This window comes from Labrus mixtus, chromosome 23 (assembly GCF_963584025.1).
Source record: "Labrus mixtus chromosome 23, fLabMix1.1, whole genome shotgun sequence".
NCBI lineage: Eukaryota > Metazoa > Chordata > Actinopteri > Labriformes > Labridae > Labrus > Labrus mixtus.
In genome coordinates this window covers 4,058,053-4,076,573 of record NC_083634.1, presented here as the reverse complement: position 1 = coordinate 4,076,573, position 18,521 = coordinate 4,058,053, and the positions used below count along the sequence as shown (strand labels likewise).

The window sequence follows — 18,521 nt, the reverse complement described above, 5'->3', positions numbered from 1 at the left end:
CTATGAAACTGTGACTAATGCCGAGGATATCTACAAGGGGCTTATCTTGGCTCTGAAACCCTCTCCTTGTCTACCTCTTCAATGTTTCACGACTTAAAATAGGTCTTAGTGCTAACTAGCTACAGATCCATGATACCCTTTTTTTTATTTCTGATTGAAACCAAACCAGTTGGAGACTTGGTGTCCAGTATTTGAAAAGGATGTGAGTTTTTACGTTTGCAAATCATGCATTGAATCAAAAACGGTGTTAAATACATCCTGCAGCTGGTGTTTTTAATGACCACCTTTCAGCATCAACCCACAGAGTCCCTAAAGGAAAGCACCCTGATGTTCTCTGTCCATCATCTTAGACTAACAACTTCTTCACTATAAGCTGTTGTATAGAAGCAGTCGATATGGACACAATTATTAAGAATAAAAGTCTGATCCCAATAAACACGAGTCATGTAGACACCGCAGTCAGAAGACACAGATCCAATCCGGCCCATTTGGAAAGAAATGTCATTGAGAACGAGAGGGGAGGAGTAAATCTGATCTCACGGCGCATGTCTGCCTCGCTCTTCAACTGTGCTTATGTGGAGGCACAGCGAGGGGGCGTGCAGAGGAGCTACATCTGTGAATGTTTGCAACACGGGCGGAGTCAATATGCACGGCGACACTGGCTTATCAAAAACTAGAAAATAATAATGGAGGAACTAACAGACTCTCTGTTGTTCTAATTAAACTGGATCTAACTCTGGAGAAAAACTTTATTGACACACACACCCATTGACAGAAACTCGTACCTGACGTACCAAAGGACGGAGATCAATTTCTCACAGGTTAAAGCACATTTATAATGTAGTTAACAGGAGGGAACAGCGTCTTCTTCTTCTTATATTTGCGTCAGATCAGTCCGGTCGGATAACTTTAAACATGTCAAAGTGTTTTAATTCTGATGAGATGCTTGATGCATGTAGACGCAAGTAATAATCGGATCACTTTATTTAGTGTCCATGGAGAAGGTGAAGTTGTAATCCCCAATTAGAACGCTTTTCAGGTTCCTGATACTCAGGACAATGTGATGCTGATGTGCCAAGAGAACGTGTAGTTTCATATCTGGATCTTTAAAGCCCCAACACAACTAATGGGATATTTTGAAACCTTGTTTAAACGGTTACAGACTACACCAGGAAGTATCTCCTTATTTGTGAGTGAAAACTTAACCAAAGTACCTTCACAGGATGCTCCACGTTCCTCATTTATGTACAGGCAGCTGCTGCTAAATTTACAACTTTAATCCCAACATCTAAGACCCCTCCCCCCCTTTAATGTGGACCTAACACCCTTCATACTATACCTTTAATGTGACTTTTGACACAAGTAGAAAATGGTAAAAGCATCTTACTCAGAGTTTTACAGGAACATTAACTGAAATTAGCCATCGACAAAGCTGTGTTGAAATGTTGTTAAAGACTTTAATTATAGTAAAATATCCAACCAGTACTCCCGCTTCATGTGATGCTCAGTTTTCAGCTGCTCACGATGGTTATCTGTGCTTTGAATTGAGTGTTGAGTTCTAATTACTCCTTCTGCTCTCTTCAGCTAAGATGCACACCAGCTGCTACATGCTAAATACCCATTTTAGTCTGTTTATTTCCAAACTGCTGCTGCTGCCATAAATATAAAACGCAAACAGCAACACTTCCTGTGTGGCGCCGGGATCTTCCTCCCAGGATGGAGGCACCAGACACTGAGTATTTAGGAGTGCAAATATGAAAGCTTTTCACATTCTGTCTGTCGCATCTCAGCCGCTTCAAATCGATGTTTTCCACAAACCCTTAATGACTGTTTGCTTTATTTTACTCGACTACAATTGTGTCAAACCATTTTAGAACAAGTTATTTCTCCCCTTGACGTCACTGGAACACACTCTACTACATGAGGACCATCTGTGTGAATTATCAATAATGTCTGCCAACTGGATGCCCTTACATGGCTTTTATGTGTTTGTGCGTATGGCAAAACATGTCCTATTTCATCATTAAAGTGCGTGGATGGGTGACTCACTGGTAATGTCTTTTCATTCTCTGAAACGCATCCTTAACGCTACTTGAGGCTGTAGTGACGATACACACTCTGTTCCTCTAGATACACAATAATAATAATAAAGAAAAGGCTGTTTAAATGCCCTGTACACTCTCTGAAAAATAGATTCTTAGCAATAAAAAGCACTTCAAAAAGGTGGAACTCTGCTTTTTTTATGACCCCGCATAAATGTCAGTCAGCAGATGCAGTTCACATTAAGGCTGCTATCATCGGAGGAGCACTCAGAGCCCTTTCGCCATCCTAAAACCGTTCCAGATAATTTCTCTAACGAACCCGTGTATGGCGGCCAATTTCACATCACAGACTGCTGTTACACAAGCTCATTACACGCTGAGTAGGAAAGAATGTGTCCGCCAAGAGGTCTTGAGGACAGAGATATGATATTGAACCGGGTGGATGGTAACATCTGACATCGCAGAGTCCGGATCCATTGATCTCATGTTTAGAGAGATGGGGGGCAGACACACTGGGCCACACACATCAGTCATTTTTAATAATTCATGTCAACTGGGAACACTGGGAGATGACGTCTGCAGAGAAGACTTGACTGACCTTCAAGTCAGGGCTTGTGTTTGCATGGCCGCATAAACATGACTTAAAGGCAGGGTTGGTCATTTTCAAAAACTAGCATGATTTTGAAAGTAGCATTCCCCCGTCTGCACCCACCCCCCTCTGTGCTCCCTCAAAAGCCACGCCCCTCACTTACATGCACAAGCGCCATTGGTCCAGAAGTGGACCTCAGCTCACGCTTTGAGTGTGGGCTTGTGTACGCATGGGGTAGAAAACGAGCAGGGCGATAGGGAGGTTCATGATTGGTTCATCAGATTGGTACCTCGTGGCAGACATTGGATAGTAGTTTTTTACAGGCTTACAACTACTACAGATGACGGATTTCTTTGTTCATTTTTCAGAGCACGAGTTATTCATTTCTGTCAGGACCTAAAGACCATTTCAACCAAAATCTTAAAAAGTGTATCTGGAGAAAATTACCAACCCTGACTTTTAAGAAAAAGTGGCATGGAGAACATTTGCTAACACAACCACTTTTCTATCTTTTTTCAGCTGGCATCAGAACAACTAACCCAATGAGGCAACGTAGGACTAATCAAGTCACTCTCTCTGCTAAATGTACAAAAAGGAAGAAAGAAACAACAAATTAACAGGAGGCAAAAGCAATTTTCTTTGAACCCAGTGTTTGCAATACAAAGTGTTGTGATTTGCACACTCCTGCTTTTAACAGTTTCACCTTGACTTCACTCATTTGCTTTGCTTCTTTAAAAAAAAGAGAGAGGACTTCCAAAGGACGGAATCAGCTAAGGTTTGAGATGAATATAAAGGGACAAAGCCGTTCTAAATATATATTCTGAATGTCATGATCACGCATGTCAGGGACAAGAAAGAGTGGAATGCAAATTCTATTGGAAAAATTGCATTCAGCATTGACATGCAAGACGTTTTCATTTCCTCCAATGCCGACTTTGAAAACAGATACTTTAAGATGAAATACAGGAAGACCTTTCTGTTCAACACACAGCTTGTAGTAAATGATATGGGACATGAGCTACAGCATATCAGCCCAGGAACACATGGAGTCTGTTATTAGGTCTTTGTATGAGGGTCTGGATGACCCGCCTCCTCCATTTTCCAGTACGTTGGTAACAGTTCTTCCCTACTGTTTGCTAATTGTTGTTTACCATTTTGGTGATGACTACAATTAGCACACGAGGCCATAAATCATTGCCTTTCACATATGTGTACAGACAAAGTCATAAATATACATTTGTTCTGTTACTTCTGCAAGATTTATTTTTCATTCCTCCTCCAGCCTTTTGTTGATATGTTTGGGTGTGCTGTACTTTCCAGCATCCCACCATGTCTGGGGTTTAGTGAGCCATATCTCCTCAGAACAAATCAGAATTTGAAGTGCTGATTTGTCTTATAAAAGTATAGCAACAAGAAAATGTTACATGACTCCCTCTTTGTACACTGATTGAACGTCTGAATATGGGCTGCAACTCAAATGCTCTGCTACAGATTTTCACTGTTTGACCCTAAAGCTGTGATTTCTTTTGAAATAAACTCATCCAAAGATTTGGTTACCTGGACATGCAGTTTAATCTGTCAAATTGTTTTCTACACTTTAAGGTCTTGGAGGAAATGTAGAATGCCAATCAAATGTAAGTGTCAATGCTTCATCATGAGGCACAGAACTTGTTTATCTCCCTGGCTCCATGACTCAAACACCTGCCTTCATTTAGCCACAAAGTGTTACTTAAGCTTCTCTCTGTTGGCCAGTTTAGAACAAAAATCTCAGACTGACTAAAACCTATTGAAGAAACCAACTGGGACTTAAGTGGCTGGTTTCATAACACAAGGTAGGCCAGTGCAAAATCAGCTCATAGCAAAAGTCTTGGTTAAGTCAGATGTATTCTGTAAGATGGTTGAAATGACCCAGGTTTGCGCAAGGTACAGAGAAGATCACCTCAAACTTTGTTGGGGAACCCGGCCCTGTCTGTTAGACACAGACCTTAAGGTAAAGTTTGACCATTGCCGTTTGTGCGAGCAATTTTTCTGAACATTTTAAAACACTGCAAGTAGTTGCCTTTTACAACTAATTTGGCGCTTACCTGTGTGACACTGTCTCTCATAGTTGGCGAGCGCTGTTTGCGGGTGGTGGTTGTGGCCATAGTTGTAGTTGTCTCCATGATTGTGGTGGACATATCAGCCAGTGGTGTGGTGGATGTGGTGTCAGTAGTGAGCACCGAGGGTACATCACCAACCAGCCGCAGGTTACCCTGGGTCTGGACGTTGGGGTCGCCTTCGGCTGCCAGTTTCAGTACCTGCAGGCCATTATAGTACAGGCCTGAGATCTGGCCCTGGAAGTGGCGCCCCTTCTCTCCACCACCAATTTTGATGAACGCCTGGCTGTTGAAGATAGTCAGTTGACGACCTGTTATGTGAGAGAAAATGATGAAGAAATATCCAAGAAGAGAAAGAGGAAGAGGAGGTAAGAGAAGACGAGAACCAATGGAAAGAGAGGAAGAAAAAAGGGAGAAAGGGCACAGAATACAAATCAGTCATGGTCCTTAAGTGAGCTTGCACATGAAACCCAAAGTAATACACAGTCATGGTGTGAAACAAAGAAGACAGGGACTATTTCAATCACATGGGATTTCCTGGGCAACACTTTAGAAAGATTGGACCCTGGTTTGCACAAGTGGAACCATTATAGGGCTGGGCACGTGCCACTTCCTTGGAAAGGCAGCACAAATGTGGCAGTCAAATAAATTGCAGGGGCAGTTGCGTCTTGACCCCGAGACTGAAGGTTCCCAGCAGAATGCATCTCATTTGCCCCAAGATGGAATATATTAGAACAATGCTGGGTCTGTGTCATTGACCTCCAATGCACCTGAGCTGCACAATGATAAAGTAACTCTGCCAGCAGAAAAAAAATCTCGCCCTGATCTGCCATCCAAAGGAGGAAAATAAGATCCTCATTGGAAGGAAATGTTTAATTCAGCAGAGGCCGTCCCTCTCTGTGGTCATTACCATTCATCTGGATGGATAGATGGATGACGGGAGGATAGGGTCAACCATTTAACCAGGGTCCAATACTAATGTGTTACCGGGACTTATGGTGAATGGGTGGAGTGCTGACAGGTGTAGTTTTTCTCCCTGTATTTCCTTCAGCTGATGTCAGTTTATACTTTTTCCACCACATATTTACATTCTGTCTCTCTATGGGGACAACCCACCATAATGCTCGGTCTGATTCAACTTTGACCCCCTATTATGATTGGATATGAGAGAAATGGAGAGTGGAGGGAGGGAGGTTTACTGCAAGCTATTATTGTAAAGACATGGGTTAAAAACAGACCTGATGAGGTAATTACTTAAAAGTGGAGGAGGAAGCCAAAGAGATTTTTTTTTATGGATAAATCAATCCCTGAAAGGAAAGAGGGAGTGTGTTTGTTTGTGAAATGGATACTACACTAAAGTGTGCGTGTGAGAGCAAAATATAGACTCTCTCGAGATGTTCCGTTATGGACCTATGAAATGAAAAACCCCTCCGGCCTGATGATAGTGTGAGTGTACGTGTGGGTGCATTAATGCAGATTTGTTGCTGACTTTTTACAGTAGCTTCCCAATACATATGTTCCCACATCTGCACTTCATGTCATATGCTGACAATAGCTTCTATGGGTGCAATTTTGTGTAATGATGACAAATGAAGCCTCTGAATCTTGCTTTTGTTTCCTCTATTGGATTGCGCACAAGCAAGACCAGACTTCCACTCATCAGCAAATAGACGAGAGGGACAGGCCAGTGTCCCATTTGTTTCCAATTAAGAGATGAAAGGGTGCTTCATCACAGTAATTATGATTTATTTTCGGCCTATAGGGGTGCACTCATTCTGACATGTGTAACACCCAAGTGAGTGGAGCTATCAGCAAATGAATCCCAATTACTGCACATGCATGTTTGTGTTTGCATTAAATCCATAAACTGAACATTTGATTGATAAGGACACTGTGCCTTTCCAAAATGGTTTGTGGACTACCATTTTCAAACCAAAGTTTTTCCATCGCAATCTTTTCTTTTTTTAGCAATTAGTTACCAAAAGCTGAGAGTGTTTAAAAATGGTTCCTTCTCAATCCTAGTTGACAGGTCGATGTGACAGTGACTTGCCAATCAGAGAAAGCATGCAAACAATCCTGTTTTATCATCTTGTTTACTCTAAGGAACTTAATCTTTGAAAACTAGTGATTGACTTGTAAAATGTAATGAGTTGAAATCAAGTGAGATGTAGACTAATTTTCTCTTATCTGCACGCAATCTGATTTCCATATGTAGCAAGTGAAGTTTCCCCCTACTGGCCAAAAGAGAGAATGCAGATTACAGGCATTTATGTATTGTGGAGATTAATTTCTGTAGATGTACAACCAAGGCTTGGCTCCTTGTCGGCTAGTTCATACATTTGAACAACTGTCTTCAATTGAAAAAATAAAACACTTAGGTGGCATCTGAGACCAGTAACTTCCCTGTAGCGTGCAGAAGTAGGAAAACTTTCTTGACCGCCATGTGGCCAGCTCTATTACTGTGTGACATCACTTGAACAGCTTTAAATTGGCTTTACTTTGAAACCAAGATGCTACGTCCATCTCTTAACTTCTGTAGTTATACTCAGTATATCTAAAAGTTTAAGTTTTTAAATAGTTTTGTGACAGCTATAGAAAGACAGGAAATGTGTGGAGAGAGAGAGTTTGAGTGTGAGACACCAAATAGTGTCAGGACCGAGATTTTGTTGTGAGTCCAATGCGACAAGGACTGTAGCCCCTGTACATGGGGCGCCTGCTACCAACTGAGCTAAACCGGCACCCCATCTGTAAGTTTTCTACAGAAATGCTGGCGAGATAAATCCATTCCACTGAGACATCCCATTACATGCGTCATCCCATTATCAGATCATTAGGCCTGTCAAGGGCCCACAAGGGAGCCAGCTCTTGTCCCTTCACTTCATAATGATGAGACTTAATGTCTGGCATATGCACTGTTGACATAATAGCTGAGTCTCACTCTATTATCTCATCGCTAAGCATGTTTGATGTGGGAGGGAATGGGAATGGACAGATTGTCAAACTGTGGACATCAGCAAAAGAAAAATACAGGAGAATAACCTTGCATGTGTTTCTATACGGAAAGCATCACATTTAGAAATATACATTAACAGTCCTGGCCCACCGTATTCCCCCCCCCCCCCCCCCCATACCACTCTTTCAGTGTCCTTGACAAGAGGACACATGCACATATACCCACCCACACATCAGCCCTGAGGGTCTCCCATTTCAAGCAGCCCCAGTTGGCCCCCGCTCTCCAGTAAAAGGTGACAGAGTGCAGAGAAGTTGATGTCCCACTCCATCATCTGTTTTCCTGAATGCAATCCCTCTTCTTGGTTTACCAAACAGATCAAGTTCCTTTTAAAAAAAACAACCTGACTTTCCTCACTGGATGTGAGCAACAACTCCCAAAGTCAGAAGATGATCTGTTCAGACAGGACAGTTTCCTCCTCAGGAGTTTAGGGGTATTGGTGTCACATTGACACAGTCATAAGTAAGCCATATTGACAAGAGGCTTATGATTACGATGCAGAGTAGGGGGGATTACTTATACCTCTGAAACTGTGTGCACATGCTTGGGTATAAAGTGACATTTTTCTGTCCAAGGATCCGTGGGTTGACCTATTTAATCCTGTGCTGCTACTACAGCATGTGACAGAGTCCTTCTTTTTTTTTAAAAGTGCCAAAAGACAAGTCTTGTGTGCTGCAGAGAATCATTTATGCGTTCATCCTGTCTGAGAGAGAGAGACAGAGCAAAAAAAAGAAAAGGCAGAAAGGTGCCCTCCAGACTAGATGAAAGGAAATCAGTGTTTGTTTTTGGAGCTGTCTACTAGGGATGAGACTCTAACAGGGCCTGATGAAGTTATTGTTTCAGGGTCTGCCGGGTCAAATCAAAAGTGACATGCGGTTTTAGAGCCAATTTGGTCAGCGGGCACGAGTGAGGGTTGGGTGGAAGGATTGAGGGAGAAAAAGAAGCCTCCGCATGACAAGCAATCACAGCGCTTAATATGACGGAGCTGGATGTGGAAGAAAGGGTGTGTGTGCACGTATATAATAACTTATGAAACACGTCAGTGAAATGACCTTTTTGTGTGTGATACTTGGCCTTTTCAAGTGGTGTATTCGGCCAACGTTATTTACATACGCCTTTCCCTTTGTGCGAGTTTGCTGTTTGGAGAAGACAGCACGGCAGACGGTGTTTGCACATTGATGAGGATCAATTGGACCAGTTTGGTGGGGTTGTTGTTAAGGTGATAGGCATTTAATGGTCAGAGGCTTGGGATGGGATGGGATGGGATGGGATGGGAGGGGCCGGGTTGGTGGTGGCAGGCAGCCAGCCGCTCATTATAGCAGGCATTCACGGCTGTACACAATGCCTTAATTAACTGCAATGCAGAGAGCCTAATGGTCAGGCTTCTTCTACATTGAGCTGCAGCAAACACTGAGCTGAGACCCAATCGAAATACATCCATCCTTCTGTTTATCCCTTAATCTCTCTATCAGTCTACCTTCCTATTAGGCCAAAAATAAATATCTGACTTTTTTTTTCAAACTTTGGGATGACATTTTCCTTCCCTTGCAAAACTGAACCTGATTAAAAAATAAATGTTTCGCTGTGTGTGAGGAGGAAGAATGCTAAATGATCCATACCAATTCCAAGCCTGTCATTGTCATTCATATTGAGACAAGACCAGGGGTTCAGTTTGTGTGCTCGCAGGCTAACATTTGCTAATTAGCAATATGGAGAAAGTACACCTGAGGCTGATGGGAATGACATAAGGTTGCAGGTATTAGGTCTGAAATGTAGACTTTAAAACAGAAGTGGATTCAGCCACCACTCTGTTTGTGCACTTCTGTTTGGAACCTTGAGTTTGGCATTTTCGCCATAATTGTTTTCTGAAGTGACCTTATTTGCTCGTTTGAATGGAAAAGAACTTGACTCAGAAGGGCATCCAATTTCAAAGCAAGACCCCTGAATATTAGGCATCATAGGAAAGTGTTTACTGAGGTATTATCATTTCAGAAGTTAGTTGTAGACGTGCACATAATCTACCTTCTTTTAGAATTAGTACAGTACATTAAGAAAATGCTTTTTCAGTAGCTTTAGTTTTGCAACCAAGTGATAACATCCACTTCAGATATATTGTGAGAAATTTAAACTTGATGATTATGCTAAAGCTAAAGTTAAAGATTTACCAAAGGGGAGAGCAGTGTTCCTACAAAATTTCAGAGAAATCCACGCGATAGTTTTTGAGATATTTTAGTCTGAACGATGACGACAAACACAAAGCTACACTGTTAGCATGACTGGATATAGAGGTTATCCTATAATTTCTTGGACTGTCCGTATAGTATACTGTCAAACATTAATGGGTAAAAAAAAGTATACACATAATATAATTTATCTGCCTTTCCTGTTTGTGTTTCTTTGTGCTTTGTGTTTCTGTCATTATTATATAAGACAACTGCTAGTTAGCATTAGCTTCCAATCTGCACTAACAAATGGTTCAAACTCCTTTGGGTTCTCTCGTGACCAGAGATGATGCCTCATTAACAAACATGAACTAAGATCAGTGAGCTTTTAAATCCTTCTTCTGGATGGACATGTTTCTTTATACGATTGTTAGGAGACAGTTAGCCACCTCAAGTCGTTAAGTCATTCCCATGCAGCAGGGCACTCTATATATCCCTCCATCCATCCTCAGAGATTATCAGCTCTTGTCTTCTTCTACTTCTGTACATTCCTCACCTAACTCTGTCAGTTCCTTTTTACTTTAAGTCCATACAGTACGTTCTCTTAAATCCCACAGGGAAATATGAAATGCTCAAACTAGCACACTGTGCTCTCAAATTTGTCACAACAAAGCAGAGTAAAAATAGCTCCTGGTTATGAAGGGATATGCATAGAAGCATGCTGGAAAGTTAAGAGTAAAGTGTCAGAAAGAGTTGGAGGAGGACTGAGCAGTCAGATATATATTGCACTTAGAGCTGTGTGGTTCCCAAGGCCAAGTTTTCCCGATGAGATTGTTGAGGATTTTGTGTCTTTCTCTTGCATCCTTGAATAGAAATCGTGCTTCAAGGCTGCTGCCGCTTGGTTGGTAAATCTGCACTTATGCCACAGCCTAGAAATACAAAGTACCCCGCCTTAGAGCAGTTTACTCTTTACTGCTTAAAGTGGGCAAAAGAAGGCGGGGAGGAGCTGTTGTTAAGGCATGATCGTCCACAATCATATCCGCCTTTGGTTGGTTCTACCAAGGGTCCTTGGGGCTGATAGCTTAGCAGGCGTCGTGGAGGAGTGAGAAGCACTCTGAATCACGGCAGTAATGACCCCTGCATGTCACAACAGCATCTTGTGCAGCTGGAGGAGAGCGTTTATTTTTACATTTTCAATGCACAGTGGAATTCAGAATGTATACACCTTCTCCTCCTCCATCTGGAGCTGGCATGTAATCAATATGAAGGAAGAAGCAGACTCCCTCCTGCCGTATATCTTACACCGGCCTGTCACTTCCCCCTGAGACTTCCCGTTAGCGGTGTCCTGAACAGAGATAAAGTGAGCAGAAATTGTAACTGACTGGTTTACCTAAGGTTGCACTCAACTGGAATTGGCTGTTCCATATGACGTCCTGTCCATGTCTTTGTTTTTGTATCAATTCAATAAGCCACCTTTGTCTTGAAATATCCTTTTAAAGGAAACATTTCCACCTCCCATCCTCAGTTTTTCAAGTCAGTCCTTTTATTTTAAATATTTAATTTAATCTGATGAACGATTTCAGACATCCAGATCCAAATAGTAACCAAGCAGCAAACCATCGTGTGTTAAAACTGAAGAAGCCAATGGGGAAGTGCAAAGAACCGCAGTTCCTTGAGTGTCCACTTGAGGCTGGCTGCAAAAGCACAGGAATCTCCATTAGGGCCAATGTTAACATGTCAATTTACAGCAGAAATTAACACGTTTACAGCCTGGTTCAAAAAGCCTCTATAGCTTGTTGTTTATAAGTCAAAACAGTATGGTCCCCTCCTGTACTAAGAGTTATTCATACATTTACATAATAAGGGGCGTGGTGGATTTCACTGACAGGTGGGCACATTGGAGATGTTTGCCAGGCGGCCATAGGTAGCCTCAATTCCACTTCTTTGCCTGTTACCGATTGAAAGTTGGTGGAGATAGCATTTCCATTGGAGCAGCTGTTGCTCATGTTGGGAGAGTCGGTCGTCTCTCAACCGGAAGGTAGGGGGTTTGATCCCCAGCTCCTGCAGCAACATGTCCGATTTGTCCTTGGGCAAGACACTAACACCAAGTTGCTCTCCCTGCTTCGTCTGCGGCGTATGAATGAGATTAGTTACTTCTGATGGACTCTTTACTCAGCAGCCTCTACCATCAGTGTGTGAATGGGTAGTTGCTTCCTGCGGTGTAAAAGCGCTTTGAGTAGTCTGAAGACTGGAAGTAGAAGCTCAAGTCTGTTTACCATTTGATTATGGAGACCTCCACTGTTGGGCTTCAAAAGTTGGGCTAACTTTACGTTAGTAGCAGTTCACTCTACAGATCCTCTTGACATATATTGATGCAAAGAGTTTCAGGGAAAATGCATATTTTTGAATGAAACCTGCTTTATTCATTTTTTCTTTATGTTTTAATCTCTCAATCAGAGGGTCTGTTTGTTTAGTAGAGCAGACAAGCTCTTCAAATAATGCTCTATCCGTAATAATCCTGTTAGCAATGAATACTTTAGAGTTCCTTTGTAGACTCTTTTGTACATGCTACAGCCCGCCATGCTAATGGTCCTGCTCATCGTTTACGTTGATGTGCAGGGATTCGACTGACAAAATGTCTTTTTGGAGCAGCCCCGACTATCAGAAGTACAAGAAACCCTCCCTGTTGAAGAAAAGAAACGGTAAGTATTTTTTTTTTTTCAGTTCTAGCCACAGGGCAGCTCTTGTGTTATCTACCCAATGCCTGAGAGAGAGCGAGATGATAAAGAAAAAAGAGGTTGGACAGGGACTGAGAGAATGGGGACATGAGAGATGACAGGAGCAAAGGAGGATGACAGACGAGTGGGACAGAGACGGAGCAGGGCCCGCATGAGGATAGAATGTCAAAGAAGACAGAGCGAGGGCACGGAGGGAGTGGATGACGGGCTTGATAAGAAAGAACAAGAGGACTACCACAGTAAAAGACAGTGGCTGAGGAAGAGACAGACGTACAGTAATACACAGGAGTGAGATGGCAGAGGGAGCAGAAGAGAGTTAGGGGGGAGAATGTTGAAATAAAGCTAAAAGAGCTACAGCAAAGTGCTCCCCATGTAGAGGAGAACTGAAGCATGGTGAGTCACCTCTAGCTTCCCACCCTCATTCTCAGAGTAGCAGCTAATCACATGGTTCACCTTGTTCAAATGACAGCGAGGCTGCGGCTTTCTGGCAAATGCTCAGCTGCAATTTAACGACAACAGATTTCCATATAAAGAAGATAGTTTACTATCACATGCAGGGTTGGAGAGCATTCTTGAATAATGTATTTATTTCAACGTGCAGATAAGAGATGGCTTAGAAGAAGAGTATTCTTAAAGTGAGGGGTGCGACCCCCAGGAGGATGGGGGGCAGGGGGCTACAGGTAGGGGCGTGTCCTGTGGGTGGTCTGGGCCCCCCTTGAAAACTGATTAGCCACCCTTGGTGCCACTCCCAAATTAAAGTTAAAGGACTGTTGTCTTGTAAAACTGAGTTGTGGGATTTGTGTGAAAATTAGCTATTTGGGCTTTATTTCAATTTCAATGGGGCACATTTCCTTTTGGTTGGCTACTTTAAATTTGTAATGTTGACCACACATCTTCTGTTTGAGTCCTAAACAAATCAGCTGCAAAGATTCACAGTAAAGGTTGTCACTCCGTTCTGTTACTTAAATTTACTACTAAAGTTACTACTTAAATTTAGAAATGTTAAGAATTTGAGAAACACTGCTTCAAAGTCTAATTCTATTTGCTTTGTTGGTAAAGTGTCAAGTCTTTCTTAATCCATATTTCGGAAGGCTAGTTGTTTTTCTGCGTCATCTCTCAAGTGAATTATTAGTGACTTGTGTGCCTCACTTGGGTCTTTACCATAACCTTTTCAGAACTGCTCCAGTAGATTACATCAGCCAGCAGCTGCAAAACAGGCTCCAATGAAGTTTGGTTCCTTTGAAGAGTGGTGGTTGTTTTTTAATAATATATTAGGATCTTACCCTACACTAAAGGTATTTCTCTGTAAGGATGCTTTCTTTAAAGTTTCCAGAAACTACAAATTTCAATCAGATTTCTTAATGTAAAAAAAAAAAAAAAGCATTTCTAGAGGGAGCATTTTCTCACAAGGGTCATGTTGTAATCTTTACAGCCAGTGTCAAGGCTGCTGGCTGAAGCTTTCTACTGGAGCCATTTCAAATCGTTTTTGTGCCTTTAAGATGTGTTGGCAAAAGGTTTTACTGAAATTAAGTTATAATTTCTGTAGGTGGTGCTCTCTTCTTTGTCTGTTCAGTCATAGTGGCTGAAAAATGTAAAATTCATCTTCCTAGATGCATGGGGATTTTTCTGATGGAAGACTCAGAAGGTCGTTGGGTCAAGGTTGCATCACTCCTTTCTTATGTCAGTAACAAAATAGAGAGAATAACAATTTCTTTAAGAAAAAACGAAGGTGCCCTAAAAGCTGCAGCAGAAACAGGAGTAATAGCAAGTTTCCAGTTGCAGCTTCGCATCGATGCACCCTCCTCCTCGACTTTTTTTTTTCTAAACAAGAGAGAAATGGCTTGTCTCAGATGAGCTGTGGTCGGTAATTACAAGCTGAACCAAGCCAAGCTGTGGAGTGGGCTGGGCTCAGGCCACGCTCGGCTTGCTAATGCACAGATTGGTTGTCGGGGGCTGAGGAATAATAGCTGTATGTGTAGGTGGAGAGGAGGGGAAGGGACGGCAGCTTGATACCACACTGTCGCCAGGTTGAACCCCTCCCCCTGGCTGTGAGGGACTAACATGGAGGTGGTGATGTCGGAGAGAGTCTGGATGGATGATGTAAGTGTACCGAACCTGCAGTGGAGGGGACATGAAAAAAACAAAAAACTGCAGCTGGATGGAGCTGTATCTTTCTCTTTCCACCGCTATCATTACGCTTCTCTCATCCTCCCTCCACCGCTGTTATCTCTCACAGAGGAGGGGTGCCATATGGTTTTGTAAGGAGCTTCTATCTGGAACTCTTAGCAGCATGTCAGGGTGGGAGGGATGGCCCAGAATTCACCTCTTGTCAATACAATGCCTTGGTAATGTGCAGAACAGAACGTTGGACCATTTGCACGCACAGTCATTGTGCGTTTATGGTCGCAAATCCTTCATGCGCCTGAAGAATTTCTATAATGTGAATCTACAAACAAGTTCCATTTTCCTCTCTGCCGGAAAAAAAAAAAAATTGGGCAGGAGGAAGCCGAAGGAGGAAGCTGGTGCGGGTGGAGTGAGATGCTGACAAAGTCGATTATGAAGTGTTCCCGAGTTATCTCCTCGGCACAAGGCTCTCTTTGGTAATTAAGAGCATTTTGCCGTTTTTTTAGTCCTCAGAAGTCAGGCTTGGTTTCGGGAGAACACTATGAATTAATTGCGTTTGACAATGAAGACGAGAGGCCAAATCCAGCATGAAGTTAGACTGAAAGCCTCGTGAGGCAGCTCGCAGCCCCGAGGTCGTTGAAGTCAGTCGAGGTCGGAGAGATTCTGACAGTTTTGACTCTTGAGATAGTAAATTGGATTAAATCACACGTGATTTTCTTTTTTTTTTGATCTTATATCTGTATTCTGATCTTTTATCTCAGGTGAAGCGTTGGTTAGCTAGGTACACTCTCTGTTTTTTTCATTCACTCCAGCTGTGACTGTGCTGTATTTAGGCTATTTCATGCTTGGGGACCATGAAATAACAGCAAAGTGTCCCTTCTTTCCTCGCAGCAAGTTTTCTACTCATGAGCAAGCACGTTAAAATTCATGCAGTTCCCCCCCTATTTCCCTCAAACATGGCTGTAATGGTGCGGGGAGATCAAATGAGAAAACAAGATAGTAACTCAGCGGGATGCAAAGCTCATCATGGGTCGGGCTGAGAGACAGACGGATTTGCTCCGATGGAAGAGAATCACTGAAATGAAGCTGGGGATCATGAAGAGCTGAATCTGGACCGGTGCCTGGCCTTGAGAGTTTGATCTGGGCTCTGGCCTCACACCAAGTGGGAGGTTTGATTGCTTTTGATTAGGGAATGGGGGGAGATCACACCAGTCCATTAAACCCTGAACATTAAACCTGGTTCTACAGCTCCATTCTGGGCCGCAGAGACCCGGGCATTGTAGTATTTCTCCTCCTCTTCCCTGCACTCGTGCAGCTCAGCTCGGAGCTGGATCGCCGTGCTGTTGGAGAGCTGCAGCGGGGGTAGACTCCTCGCCAGAAGACGATATAATGCCCCAATTCTTTACGAAGCTAAAAGGAGCAGCTCAGGGAATTGATTCTTGCTGGTTATTTGTAATCTTTATTTTCCAGAGGAGCTTCCTGATGAGATCAGAAAGCTGCAACACATTATTATTGTTCCCACAGAAATCGGATACACCGACATAGGGAGACGCTTGCCAGGTTTTTTCGGCAAATTCTGGCACTGACGGTCAAGAGGAAACAAAGGGGAGTGAGGGATAGGAAGGGTAGAGAAGGAGCAGTAAACTACGGATGACAGATCCGTCATGAGGCGTGAGCAAAAGGGGGACACATGAGCGCAAGTTTTTGGCTCTGGTAGAGCAGTTAAAAACTTTTGGCACTTTGATTTTTTACCCTCCATTGGCTCCCTGTAATGGCTGCCATTTTGGATTTAGTCGGCAGGCACAGAGTCGGACAGAGATGCTCACTCTGATCTGCTTCACACACGGCAGCCTAGATAAGGGCTCAGAGGGAGATCCAGTGCCACAGCACAGCTCTCCTCTAGGACACTGTCGGCGACGACGACTTCCATTATATTCCAGAGTGACAACAATTCTGATTTGTGAGTGACTACTTCTTGTATGCACAGGTCCTGCAATTAATGGCACAATTGTAGAACCAATGACCTCTAAGAGATGGGCATTGACATTGGAATTGATAAGCAGTGGAGGAACTTGCAGAGGAGACCCACAGGGCTGATAGTTTTGCACAAGATCCCCCCCGAGGCATTAGTGTCATAAAATCCCCAGAAAGTGGACACCCATAATCCCATACTTGTATCCTGGATCATTACAGGTTAAATGAGCCAGACTGTAACTCTCATTCAAAATGTTCATACACCCTTCATCCTGCATGGAAAATATCACAATGAAAAATACATTCAAGACTTGTTTCTTGCTGGTGAAAACAATAAATGTTAAAGGGACCTTCAAACACATTTTTTGTGACAGTGATCCAAAGGCGTCACTTTGAATTTGGTGTCGAGTTATTTGCTTCGTTTTAACCCTCTGAGTTTTCCTGACGTGGAAGTCGTGGCAGGGGGGGGGGGGAGGAGGGGGAAGAAGAAGTTGGAGATTTGTTTCTTTTAGTACGATTTAGAACTTTGTTAGAATTTTTGTTAAGTTTTTTTTTTTGTCCCAAGGGTTTGCCGCAACCTGTCCAAGTTCTTCCAAAATACCGACATCCAGGTCCAAATGTTAGACGTCATTTATAACAGGGTTATAACTGAGGGCTCTCAGAATTTGTTACCGGCTGTTTGAAAGCCGGTAAAGATTCTGATTTTTGGTCAATTCACGGAGAGCGGGAGGTGGGAGGTTGGGGAGTCGTTGCAGAAGCCCTCAGTGGTTAGTGTGGGTGGAGTTTGATTTGCTGTTAGGTGGTTAGATTCTGCTTAGAGGTTCATTTCTAGTCGCTTCCTTATCAGAGCAACGTATCACTTTAACCCTTTGAGATCGGAAATGTCCGCTAATCCCCTCATTATCTTGCCTAATGTGTCCTAAACGTATCTTAGAAATGCTCTGCAGACTCTTTGAAATGAGTACAAATGTCTTAAACATTTCCAATGAAATTAACAAAAAGCAAGCTTGCAAATCTTTCTTATCAAAGCCCCCATTTGAGGTTTGACGGGGACTACTTGTTTGTTTCGTCTTCCTACTTTTCTCCCTCTGCTGTCGTCTGAATGATTCCATGCATGCTCATTTATAACTATAGAATAAAGAGAATAATACAGTTTCAAGCTCATTCTCTGCAGAGTTTCATAGCATGCACAAGTCATTTTATAAGTGGGTAAGTCATTTTTTATTGATCCACTTTTTCATTCGACTTTCATCTCCCAAGTCTTCTGATTTGTGTCCCGGCCACTCTCCTCGGCTCCAAGCAGAGATCTCGGTTCACAGGAAGTGGAGATGAATGCCAGGATTATTTTGTTTCCATGAAATAAATATGCATGCCCTTCATTTATCCGGTTTGTGTGTCGCATGAATTCTTCATTTTGCTCGCGGCAACATATTTTATCTTCTTAATTCATCCTTCCATGTGTTATCGCACACAGTGCTGTCTCCAAGGAGACCACCGACGCTAATGAGCCGATGCTTGAAACGTTTTAGTTGTCATAATCTCAACACATGTCTCTTTAGCAAATTGCAAAAAAATGTCTCAAATGTTACTTCTAATTCCTAGAACTTTTGACATTGGAATAAGCTACACCAATAGAATCCATTAAAAAAAAAAAAAAAAACTTTCCTATACTGCTTTTGTTGACATCTTATTAAAACTACCAGACTTCACAAATGAGCATCTAATTGCATGAGTCTGCAATAGAAGAAACAATAATTAGCTCTATTAAAATGTCATTCTAATTTAT

General features: G+C 42.6%; 1 protein-coding gene across 6 annotated transcripts in view; it reads right to left on the bottom strand.

The window, feature by feature from the left end:
- nrxn2b (neurexin 2b) overlaps window positions 1-18,521 on the bottom strand; it is a 702,861-nt gene that overhangs the window by 16,476 nt on the left and 667,864 nt on the right. For all 6 annotated transcript variants that reach the window (XM_061031595.1, XM_061031601.1, XM_061031599.1 and 3 more), the window contains one exon: window positions 4,716-5,038. In XM_061031595.1, the coding sequence (XP_060887578.1) occupies window positions 4,716-5,038 (323 nt within the window). The remainder of the gene's footprint in view (window positions 1-4,715; window positions 5,039-18,521) is intronic.